Raw genomic sequence first — 12,143 nt, forward strand, 5'->3', positions numbered from 1 at the left:
TACACTTAGTATGTTTTATATTAGTGTGAACTGTAGCTTTGTAAGTGGTCGGAAATGGAAAGTTCCCATAAACATGACAACACAGCAAACTCTTATGTATTGAAGCAGCCATATTTATATTAATATTTTAAGTCCATCATGTAATATTTCTTTTCTAGAAAATTCAACAGCTTTAAGTTATTTCAATGTTGCTTGGCATTAATTTTAAATTTTGGAACAAAAATGTTTATTGGTTCTCAAAGGTTAACCACCTCCTCCAAACCCCATTGTGTAAAGTTATATATTGTTGTTTTTCTTTGTTTTGGCGTAGCAGCCCCAACAAAATATGGATTTTTTAACATGCAGCTGGAATCGCGACGTTTTAGAGACAGATGCTACATTTTATTAACCATATTTCTTTTACAAATATATTATAGCGTATTTCTTATTTGACACTAGCGTACCCGTCCCCGCGCGTTGCCGCGGGAATAGAAGAAAGTCCGATGAAATATATAAGAAGGGATTCATCCATGCGTTACCAATCCTATATTCTTAAACTCATGACCTTTTTTTTCTAAAAGTTATTTATTTAAATGAAAACAATGCCTGCGCTTGGATCATAAATATCGGGACACGGGTTTACCTACACTACCGCGTGAAAACCTTATGTGTACATTAATCACTCACCGAAATAATGAGGTAGAACACACTTCGGTAACCACCCATGTGTCAGAGACGTAGAGGGGCACTCTCAGGAACCCCCCCCCCCAATTACACTATCGCATAGGCGCAGCGTACGGCCCCTGGCTCCTTAAAACTATCAGGCGCCATCGTGCTCATAGGATAACCCAGAGTACCAAATAGCATTCTGTAAACAATGATGCACATTTCGTCATTCGCTGAACTGACACAAATGAACAGGATTTTTTTCTTTAACACGTAATAATTATTTGACGTGTTTTAAACATCAGTGTGACTGATGCAATATGGTAGCGTTACTAATGGTCTATTATTAGATGCTCGATCTAAATTTCTGACTGGATCGTCTAATAATAGATGCTTATTGACGAAACTGTACAGAAGGATTTCCTCGCGTTACAAAGTTATTTTTAGAAGCCTGTTGTAGCTTTACCGCTGAATATAGTAGTACCCCTTACTCGCTATGCAGGACGCTCGATTAACGGATGCCAAGTGCCAACATAGTGGCTCTAAAAATTTGGGCGCCAAACCGTGTATTGACGAAAATTGTACCCTACATGGCGCCGCCCATAAGAAACTTTAGTTTCCTTTTTCGCAGAAATATTCTCGGGAGTATTCTCATCTACTCCTTAAAGTTTCATGGCACTCGGATGAACCGCATCCGAGTTTTATTTTTTATATACCGTGTATAGAGAAAAAATCGCTCTCCCCTGGGGCACCGCCCTTGCAATATTAATTTTTTTTTTGCAGAACCCTACCTTTGAGTGATCTTATCATCTCCCCAAAGTTTCATGGTACACGGATGAACGGTGTGAAACCGAAATAGACTTATATTTTTATAAACCGTATATAGAGAAAAAATCGCACCCTCCCCTGGCGCCGCCCTTGCGAAATTAAAAGATGAATTATTTTACAGAAACCTACCTGGAGTGTTCTAATCAACTCCCCAAAGTTTGATGACGATCGGATGAACGCCGTGAAACCGCAATCGACATTTATTATATACCATATACAGAGAAAATCGTACCAAACCAAAATCGACTTTTATTTTTATATACCGTATATAGAGAAAAATCGCACCCTCCCGTGGCGCCGCCCTTGCGAAATTAAAAATTATTTGTTTACAGAACCCTTCCCTAGAGTGTTATAATTAACTCCCCAAAGTTTCATGGCTATCGGATGAACGCCGTGAAATCGCAATCGACGTTTATTTTTATATACCGTACATTGAGAAAAATCGGACCCTCCCGTAGCGCCGCCCTTGCGAAATTAAAAATTATTTTTTTTACGGAATCCTTCCCTAGAGTTATATAATGAACTCCACAAAGTCTCATTGCTATCGGATGAAAGATGCCTAATCAAGAATTACTTTTATTCTCTTATATACCGTATATAGAGAAAAAACAAATCGCGCCCTGCCGGGGCGCCACCCCTGCGAATTTGAATTTTTTTTTTCTGCAGAAACCTCCCCAGGAATATTCTTAACAACTTCCCAAAGTTCGACGGCGATGTGATAAGAGGTGTGGTAATGCATAAAAGACACACACACACACAGACACACAGACACACACACATACATTGCTTTATATATATGTAGATAGATTTAGAGAATTGTAGTTTAACGAATTAAAACAAAATATCTATCATTCTATTATTTAATATTACTATTTTTTATTTCTTTAAACAACTGCTATCTAAACAACTGCTATTTCTATATATTCAACCACCAGTGACCTAAGATCAAAAATGTTTGCATTTCTCTTTGAGTTTTCTCAATGAAGCTTTGTATTAAATACAATCTTCAACTGTTCAGAATCGGTATTAATAGCAGCTTTGCAATGCTCTATTGGGAAGGCAATAGATTGGTGTCTCTGAAAATACGCACCAAGCGCACTAATGACGAGTTTTCGTAGGCCTATTATTTTATTCATTTGTTTTTCTGTTTAGTCAAATAATTAAAAGTTTGAATTTCTTGGCGTAATTATGTACTTTTAATAAGTAAAATATAGCGGTCAAGCAATGCCCGTTTTCATCCACTTATTATTATAACTTTGAGAATCTGCTACAGCGTGAGAGCTATACCCTTACAAAATATCAAGTTATTGCTGCAGTTGTAAGCAATAGATCTAATTCAAGCACTTTAAAAATGTACTGACACTACTTCCAATTTACAAAAACCAATAACTATAGTAATGTATCACTTAAGTGTAACAAATTTTGTCCATATAAATGCATCTGTTTTTATTAAATTTTGACCGATGTCCGGGAACAGGAAATAGTACTTTTTTCCAAGTAAGAACTATAACTTGAGTACTTTTTCTGTTAGGAAGACAAAAATTCAAAAATAATTATAAGAACTTATAGGAAAAAATGAGAACAATAGAGAAAAAAAAATAGAAATTGAAAATATTATATCTCGGACACGGATAACTTTTTTTTTTAATCTGTGACTCAATCTGTATTATTAGATCAAAATAAATTGTACATTAGACAGTGAACGATCAAAGTGTGTCAAGATCTGGATTACTTAAGGTTCTCAATTTAAAACAAGCGTAGGGATTTTGATGTGTAAAAATATGGTTATCGTTATTGCAGCACTGAATTTCTTACCTTATAATTGAATAGCCTACACAGAGCCATGACGTATGTTTTAATAATTTCTAATATCAGAAAACCTTACTTGCACCTGCGCATGTGTAATAGATTCATATTTTTATGTATATTTTATGGTAATGTAAAACATTAATTTGTAACTTTTCACAGGATTTTAAAGGAAAAGCAAGCAGGACCTGTAAGTACAGAAAACAGAAAAATCAACTTTCATTATTTTTTTAAAGATGAAAAATGTTTGGTTACATGACAACACAAATCGTAATGGATATCTGATATAATTTATCAAACAAAACATACTAGGAAAATATATGTCTACTATATAAAAAAAGTAAGACAATATGTGGAAGTAAAAATATCTATTAAAAATAGAAAGAGTAGTAGAATAGCATTTGCTCTCGATAAAATGTTGACACGGCCATCCAATTCAAAAGATAAAATTGTAAATTTTTTTATACTTTTAGAAAACATCAAGTTAATAAAACTTGGAATAGTATAAAACAGCCTCTATTGGCTCTGGTTGCCTTAAAAACAAGAAAGTAGTATGATAATAGCAACATTTCAAATATTCATTACTTTGCTGGCAAAATAGATAAATCATAGTTGATTACAGATTAACCAACAGATTACGTTATTATCGAGTTGTGAACGGGAAATAACAAGACTTTATTGATTTGTGTTGTATTTATGTTTTATTAGCTACAACAAAAGAAGAAAATATTAAACTTTCTCTAAGTTGTTAAAGCTAATTGTAAATGTTGTATTTACCAGAAACACTTTGACATTTTATTCAGATGTGCAAGCTATGCATTTATTACGTTACATTATTATATTTAACTAGCGTGTCCATCCTAGTTTGTTGCCGCGGGGTTAGAAGAACGCCTGAAGAAATATACTAGGAGGTTTTCATCAATGCGTTCCCAATCCTATACTCCTAGACGTGTTACCATGTTTTCTAAAACTGAGTTATTTAAATGTAGAATATGAATGCTCTTGGATCATAATTATCGGGACACGGGTTCACCTACATTACCGCCCAGCACGCTCCTTGTAGTACTATATGAAAGTCTTAAGTGTACTTTAATCACTCACCGTAATAGTGAGATGGAACACACTTCGGCGATCGTCCAGGTGTCAGGTGTGTAGAGAGGCACTCCCAGGAGCCCCCGATTTCATTATCGTATGGGCGTTGTGTACGGTCCCTGGCTAGGTTTAAGCATCAAATGTGTGCCAAATTGTGTTAATAATGTAGAAAGCTCCTAATGTAGACGACATACTGCTAAATGGATGGCACAGTGTGCTAAATCAAAACACTGTCGGGATGCCAGTGGACGCGCCTCTTTCAATTTACTTAACCAGCAAAATGAATTATTGTATCAATATTCTATCGCACTGTATAAAACTAATGTGGGCGCCATAGCTCTTATGTGCGCCGAATTGCACCCTGCAAGGATGCCGCCAGTGCAAAATTGAAATGACTTTTTTCTCAAAAACCTCCCCAGGAGTATTCCCATCATATCCTCAAAGTTTCATTGCACTGGAGCGTTAACATCAACTCCCCAAAGTTTCATAGAGAATGGATAAACTGTGTCAAACCGCAATCGACTTTAATTTGTATATACCGTATATAGAAAAAAATGAAATCGCGCCCTACCAGGGCGCAACCCCTGGAAATTAATTTTTTTTTTCGAAGATATCTTACCATGAAAATTCTCAACAGCTACTAAGAGCTTCATGGAGATCAGGTGAAAGGTATAAAGGATAAAAAATCCAACACACATATTTTAGATAGCATTTTTTTTTTAAAAGCTGAATATTAGCTTTATTTTACAACAGTTTATCAAATATGACGTTGATTTTTCATGCATGTCTCAATTGTAAGATTCATTTTTAAAGGTATAATATAATCCTTGCTAAAAGACATTTTGTAAAATTTTATATTTAAAGGACACACCAATAGAGCAGCTTAGACAACTGATTAAAGATGTGATGACAACATTTGTGAAAACAAAAGAATTAACGCTCTTCGGGTTCTATGTGCAGCAGAAATGCTTTGAAGTTCTGTGCAACATTATGAAAACAAAATCTAGTGAAGACTGCACACTAATAGGAAACTATCTGGCGGAGTTAAAATGTGCAGGTCTCTTTCTCTCTCTTTTTTCATCTCTCTTTCTCTACACAACACACACATACACACACACACATATATATATATATATATATATATATATATGTTTATTTATGTATTCACGTACAGTAAATAGTAACACTTCTCGTTGATCTAACTCTTATAATTATACATATGTGTATGCTGTTAAATTTGCATTTAATGCTTTATGATTAAGTATATATATTTATAAATCTAAATTTAAATCTAAATCTCTCTCTCTCTCTCTCTATATATATATATATATATATATATATGTATATATATATATATATATATATATATATATATATATACATATATACTTTCTCTATATATAATTAAACAATATATATTAGTTAATAGTATACATTGTATGGGAACAGGGCATTACCCCCCCCCCCCCCCCACAAGTCATTATCCCCAAGTAATTCCCCCCCCCCCTGTCAATTACCCCCCGCCCAGTAGGACTTAAGGTTCAACTAGGGTAAGAGCTGGCGTTTGAGTTTGGGTAGGGTCTATGTCTAGTTTTGGGGCTAGGATTAGGGTTAGGGTTAAGGCTAGGGCTAGGGCTAGGGCTAGGGCTAGGGCTAGGGCTAGGGCTAGGGCTAGGGCTAGGGCTAGGGCTAGGGTTAGGGTTAGGGCTAGGGCTAGGGCTAGGGCTAGGGCTAGGGTTAGGGTTAGGGTTAGGGTTAGGGTTAGGGTTAGGGTTAGGTTTAGGTTTAGGTTTAGGGTTAGGGTTAGGGTTAGGGTTAGGGTTAGGGTTAGGGTTAGGGTTAGGGTTAGGGTTAGGGTTAGGGTTAGGGTTAGGGTTAGGGTTAGGAATAGGGTTAGTGTTAGGATTAGGTTTAAAACAATGTCTAGAGTTGGGTTTGGTTTTGGGTTCATTTTAGGGTGATGTGAATTCTTAGGTTTTGTGTCTTTTTCTAAAGTTTAGTATTATGGTAATTGTGAGGGTACGAAAGGATCTTAGTTTGTAGTTCTTCTTGTTGTATCAGTTGTGCGGGTGGGGATTTTTATGAAGAGGCCGGAACGAATGGATCCAATAACACACAGTTCAAGTTCAACTATAATTGTTCTTTATTAAAATGATATATATGTTCAAGTTTCTACCTAACTGATCTACACTGTACTATTTACTTCTACTACTGAATGTTCATACCACATGCTACCTACTACTACGCACTCCCATGACCAATCCTAACACTAACTGTTCTCTACATTCTACAACCTAACACCTTCTACCTTCGCTAGCTAATCATGATCTCCTAACTATTTACATTCTCGGCCGTCTCTACCGCTACCTAACAAGTCCTGGCCTATCGCTCTACTGCCCCACGCCTCAGTGGTCAGCTGACCGTCCCACGTGACCGGTCTGTCCTGTGCGCCCATTGGTCTCTCTAACCAACCAACTAGGCATATAGTCTGTTTCTGCTAACCTATATCTGCTAAACATGTCTGACGTAATCTTGCGTCATCACATATCTCCCTCCCTTTCTGTAGCTGACAAATTATATTTTTCAGCGTCTGCTACTAATCTAATACATCAACAAACTATCTATCTTACTGCTCTATTCTATCCCTAACATCAATCATATAAATCAAATAAAAAATGGGACAGCACAGTTTACAAAAACATAAAATCTCGTGTCTGTTGTTCTTGAAAAAAATGTCATTGTTCTAGTTCTTGTGTAGGTATCCTGACGTCTGTGGTGTCTCTGCTTGATAATGTATGTCTATGTTTCATGGTATGCGTGAATTCAATCATGTGTAACTCAGTTCTGGCTAGGTTGCCGTGTACTGGCCTTGAGCTAATCTTAGTGGTAATGTGTAACTGGTTGAACGGGCTCTGCGAGCAGTGTAAGTGTATGTGTAAGTGTTATGTAATTGCTGGCGTTCCTCTGTGGTGGGTGGGTTGTGGCGAGTTTTGATGTAAATTCCCGTGAGGCGGGTGTAGGCGTAACTTTCGTTGGTCAATGTGATGACGCAACAAACTCAACGCTGGTTGAGACGTCCACGTAGAGTGGTTATACGATGAACTGGAGCTGTCTGATGCGGTGGCGAACAATGACGTAACGTTCCGACGCTGGGAACTTGGACGATGGGTCGTCTACCCTTTGTATGTGCCGACGTAGGTGTACGTAGCTGGCGGTCTGTTATTCAACTCCAGTGCGGGGGGCGAAGCGGTGGCGATGCGTCCGCTGTCTCGACCAGGGCGATTCTCTGTTCAGCAGGTCTGTCCGCTGTCCTGGTAATTCAACGTAATCAGGGCTTCAGGTGGCGGCATTCTTTGAAGTGTCTGCTTCATCTCGTCTCATTCTGAATAAGCGTAGTGGGTCTGCAAATTGTATTACGAGACCATGAGCAATGGCTTTACGTGACTATCTTAGTGCCCGTGAGACAAGTATTCAGACAGAGGTACCTTCCATTAAAAAAAACCTCAATCCCAAATTTAAACGTGCTGAACATTTGTCTGGCGGCATAACAACATTAAGAAAATAACATTACAAATATAACATTACAAAAATAACCAAATAAAAAAATCAGTACACTCTAATCTAACAACAATCTGTAAAGCCTAATAGACTCAATAGACGTAAACACTACTAGAGCTTAGAAATAGCTTCACAAAAAGAATAGACATGTGAGTGTGTATCGTGTCATTTCAACACGTGATCATATAGTGGAGCAGCTCTCACTATGTGACTTCTGACAAAAACTGGCTGGCTTGACTTAATGACTGACTTCACTTATGACTTCAGTAGCTTGCCTTATTTCACTTTAACTGACTTCAGTAACTTCACTGACTTCAATTTACGACTTATTTCCCATTCACGATTAACTTTACTTCGACGATTTCAACTACTTCCATTTGCCGACTAACTTGACCTAGACGACTTCACTTCAATTCAACTTAAAAGACTTCACTGACTGACTTAAACTTCGACGACTTAACGTCTTCACTTTAACTTCAATGACTTTTCCTTGACTTCAACGACTTCAATATGACTTCAAATACTTCACTTTGACTTCAACAACTTCAATATGACTTCAAATACTTCACTTTGACTTCAACAACTTCAATATGACTTCAAAGACTTCACTTTGACTTCAACAACTTCAATATGACTTCAAAGACTTTACTTTGACTTCAACATGACTTCAACTACGTCACTATGACCTCAACTATGACTTCAACAACTTATTGGCTGACTTGACTGACTTCGAATAACTTCTTTGACTTCACGCCGATTTCTCGGCGACTTAGATTAACAGAAAAAACCTCGACTTGACTTCACCATTATGTTCATTATTCAAATCATTAGTGGGGGCGTTCCGGGTCAAATTCTATCCAGGCATTAATATACCACACTAGGACCGATGGGGCGGGGCTCGGTGTGGACAGTAGTGTTGTGAGCTTTCACATGATCTATGATTACTATACTTGTGTTTGTGTAGGTGTGTTGATGGGGTCATCTGGTTTAAGGCTGACCAGGAGTAACCGTGCTCTCTGTCTGCTATCAAATTCTTTGTTACATATTCCTCTGATTCCTTGCTTACTGATTTCTCTAATCTCAGCAATCTATTACTGACTCTGTCGTTCTGAAGTCTTAAGTTAAGAACATCTGCACCAATCTCGGTAATCTTCATAGAATGATCCTCAATAATCTCGTTAACTTTTTCTATCAACTTGTCCGTTTTGAATTGCAATTCGTCTACTTTTGTGTCTACTTGTTCTCTGTCTCGAATACTGGGCTGCTTGTTTATTTGTTGCTTGTGGCTCATAAATTCTACATTAAATTGCTTCACTCCTGTAATGTTGCCTAATATCATATCGTATGGCCCGTTTTTGGAAACAGCTGCTTCAACTGTTTTACACGCTGAGGGTGTGGCTATGGTGACTATGGCTGTTGGCCAAACATATGTGCTGCCTCTTGAACTGTGTACACGTTGTGTTCTGCCTGTGAATTGGTGATGTTGTACGAATGTGTTACGTACTGCCACTGTGGAGCATAGTGTATCCCTAATTGCTGTGGCGTATCTGTTATTAATTTTTGACGTAAATGTGTCTGTTCTTTTACTGGCTTCTGTAAACGATGACATAAATGCTATTCTATTAATCTGTCTATATTTTGGTCTGTTGCGTTGTGCATCTTGTTGGCGTCTATCATAATATCGTATTCTGCAATTTATTTGTTTGTGGCCTGTTCTATTACAATAGTAGCATCTGACACTGTGATAGTCTTCTGGTTGACTGTAGTACCTGTGTATGTTGTGGTTTCTTGTATTATATTGAACTGAATGAGCTGTATCGCTTTCTGTAGAAAATCTCTCGCTTGTTTCACTGGATGATTCATCTGAATAGTAATATGTTGGTGCATATGCTATCTGGTTGTTATTATTCGTATCTAAACTTTGCACCATTTCTTGTTTGGCTTGGCTAAGTTCTCTCAGTTTTTCTCTTTCTTTACGAATTCTTTCTGTTTCTTCTTTAATTCCGGCAATATATGTTTCTGCTTCTCTTTGTTTCTCTGCTAACTCGGCATCTATCTTTGCATCATATTCTTCTTCAGTCAACAAGGAATCTGGATCTCCGGTTACCTTATAATCTACAATTCTATTGATCAAATCTTCCATAGCATCTGGATCATCTAGAGTTTTTGCGTCAAATTCTTTAACAGTTAATAACCAGTCTCGATTTTCTGTTGTCGTGTATTGTCCAAGCCTAATAATCAATTCATCCAGAATATCTGGATCCTCAATAGTTCTTGAATTGCTTTTCACTTTGACTGTATTCTGAACATTTAAATCTAGTAACGAGTTATCAATTCTACCTGACTCTTCTAGGCCTGACTTAAGCTCAGTTTTAGTGCCCACTTCGTACAATGGAGGCATTTTTAAGGGTAGTGTGGTTGAAGAAACAGATAAGAAAGAGGCAGAAAAACCGCTGGCACCAAATATCCAGCACAAGTCTAAACCCAAACGTTTAAAAAAATTTTGGAAGGTACTTATCTTTTTGGACATGTTGACTGTTTCCTTGTGTTGTTAATCCAAACTCGTTCCGGTTGAAGAAACCCGCTGTTGTGTTGAGTTGAAGAAAGCTGTACACCAGATGTACTCCGTCATGAGTAACCCGATATGTACTGTCTTTCCTGTCCTCGACCCGCGCTCCACCAATTGTGAGGGTGGGGATTTTAAGAAAGGCCGGAACGAATGAATCCAATAACACACAGTTCAAGTTCAACTATAATTGTTCTTTATTAAAATGATATATATGTTCAAGTTTCTACCTAACTGATCTACACTGTACTATTTACTTCTACTACTGAATGTTCATACCACATGCTACCTACTACTACGCACTCCCATGACCAATCCTAACACTAACTGTTCTCTACATTCTACAACCTAACACCTTCTACCTTCGCTAGCTAATCATGATCTCCTAACTATTTACATTCTCGGCCGTCTCTACCGCTACCTAACAAGTCCTGGCCTATCGCTCTACTGCCCCACGCCTCAGTGGTCAGCTGACCGTCCCACGTGACCGGTCAGTCCTGTGCGCCCATTGGTCTCTCTAACCAACCAACTAGGCATATAGTCTGTTTCTGCTAACCTATATCTGCTAAACATGTCTGACGTAATCTTGCGTCATCACAGTAATATATAGATATAGAGTAAGAGTAAGAACCAGGATTCTATATTGGTGGATGGGTGGGGGGCGGGGGCGTTGTTGGGAATAATTCCTCAGTGGGTAATAGACAGAGGGGAAATTGACATGAGGTAATGCATCCGGGGCAAATACGGGGAAGAAATGTCCTGGGGAAATTGTCCGGTCAGTAATGTCTTGTAGCCATATTGTATGTAAATATATATATATATATATATATATATATATATATATATATATATATATATATATATATATATATATATATATATATATATATATATAAAGCAAAGTGGTCAAGTGCCCGACAGGGCACTTCCCGGCGCCGCAGGCGCGTCAAAATTGGCACGATGGTGCCTCGGGGCGATGGAACACGAGGGCCAGTGACGGTCTTGTAGCCATATTGTATGTAAATATATATATATATATATATATATATATATATATATATATATATATATATATATATATATATATATATATATATATATATTTATATATATATATATATATATATATATATATATATATATATATATATATATAGTATATACATATATATATATATATATATATATATATATATATATATATATATATATATATATATATATATATATATATATATATATATATATATATATATATATATATATATATATATATATATATATATATATATATATATATATATATATATATATAAAGCAAAGTGGTCAAGTGCCCGATAGGGCACTTCCCGGCGCCGCAGGCGCGTCAAAATTGGCACGATGGTGCCTCGGGGCGATGGAACACGAGGGCCAGTGACGGTTTGTCGAAAAGTCCACGGGGAGGGGGTCAAAACTGACCTCGACTGACCGGCGCCTTATATGGGCTATATTACGAAAAAAATTTCCTCCAACGACCCCCCTTGAAATTTTGTGAGGTGGTAGGAGAACGCCTTGGGGTGTCACAAAAACTCGGCATATCTGGGAAAACTTCGTAAAGGGGTCAAAACTGACCAGTTGTATTTCCCTATATAATCTTTGTATTTTATGG

General features: G+C 37.2%; 1 protein-coding gene across 3 annotated transcripts in view; it reads left to right on the forward strand.

Moving 5' to 3' along the window:
- The window catches only part of LOC131937671 (alpha-latrotoxin-Lt1a-like), a 43,003-nt gene that overhangs the window by 16,229 nt on the left and 14,631 nt on the right, over positions 1–12,143 (forward strand). For all 3 annotated transcript variants that reach the window (XM_059295271.1, XM_059295270.1, XM_059295272.1), the window contains exons 4-5: positions 3,442–3,469; positions 5,236–5,428. In XM_059295271.1, coding sequence (XP_059151254.1) covers positions 3,442–3,469; positions 5,236–5,428 — 221 coding nt within the window. The remainder of the gene's footprint in view (positions 1–3,441; positions 3,470–5,235; positions 5,429–12,143) is intronic.

This window comes from Physella acuta, unplaced genomic scaffold (genome assembly GCF_028476545.2).
Source record: "Physella acuta isolate Inbredline_101_S28 unplaced genomic scaffold, ASM2847654v3 ptg000218l, whole genome shotgun sequence".
Classification (NCBI taxonomy): Eukaryota; Metazoa; Mollusca; class Gastropoda; family Physidae; genus Physella; species Physella acuta.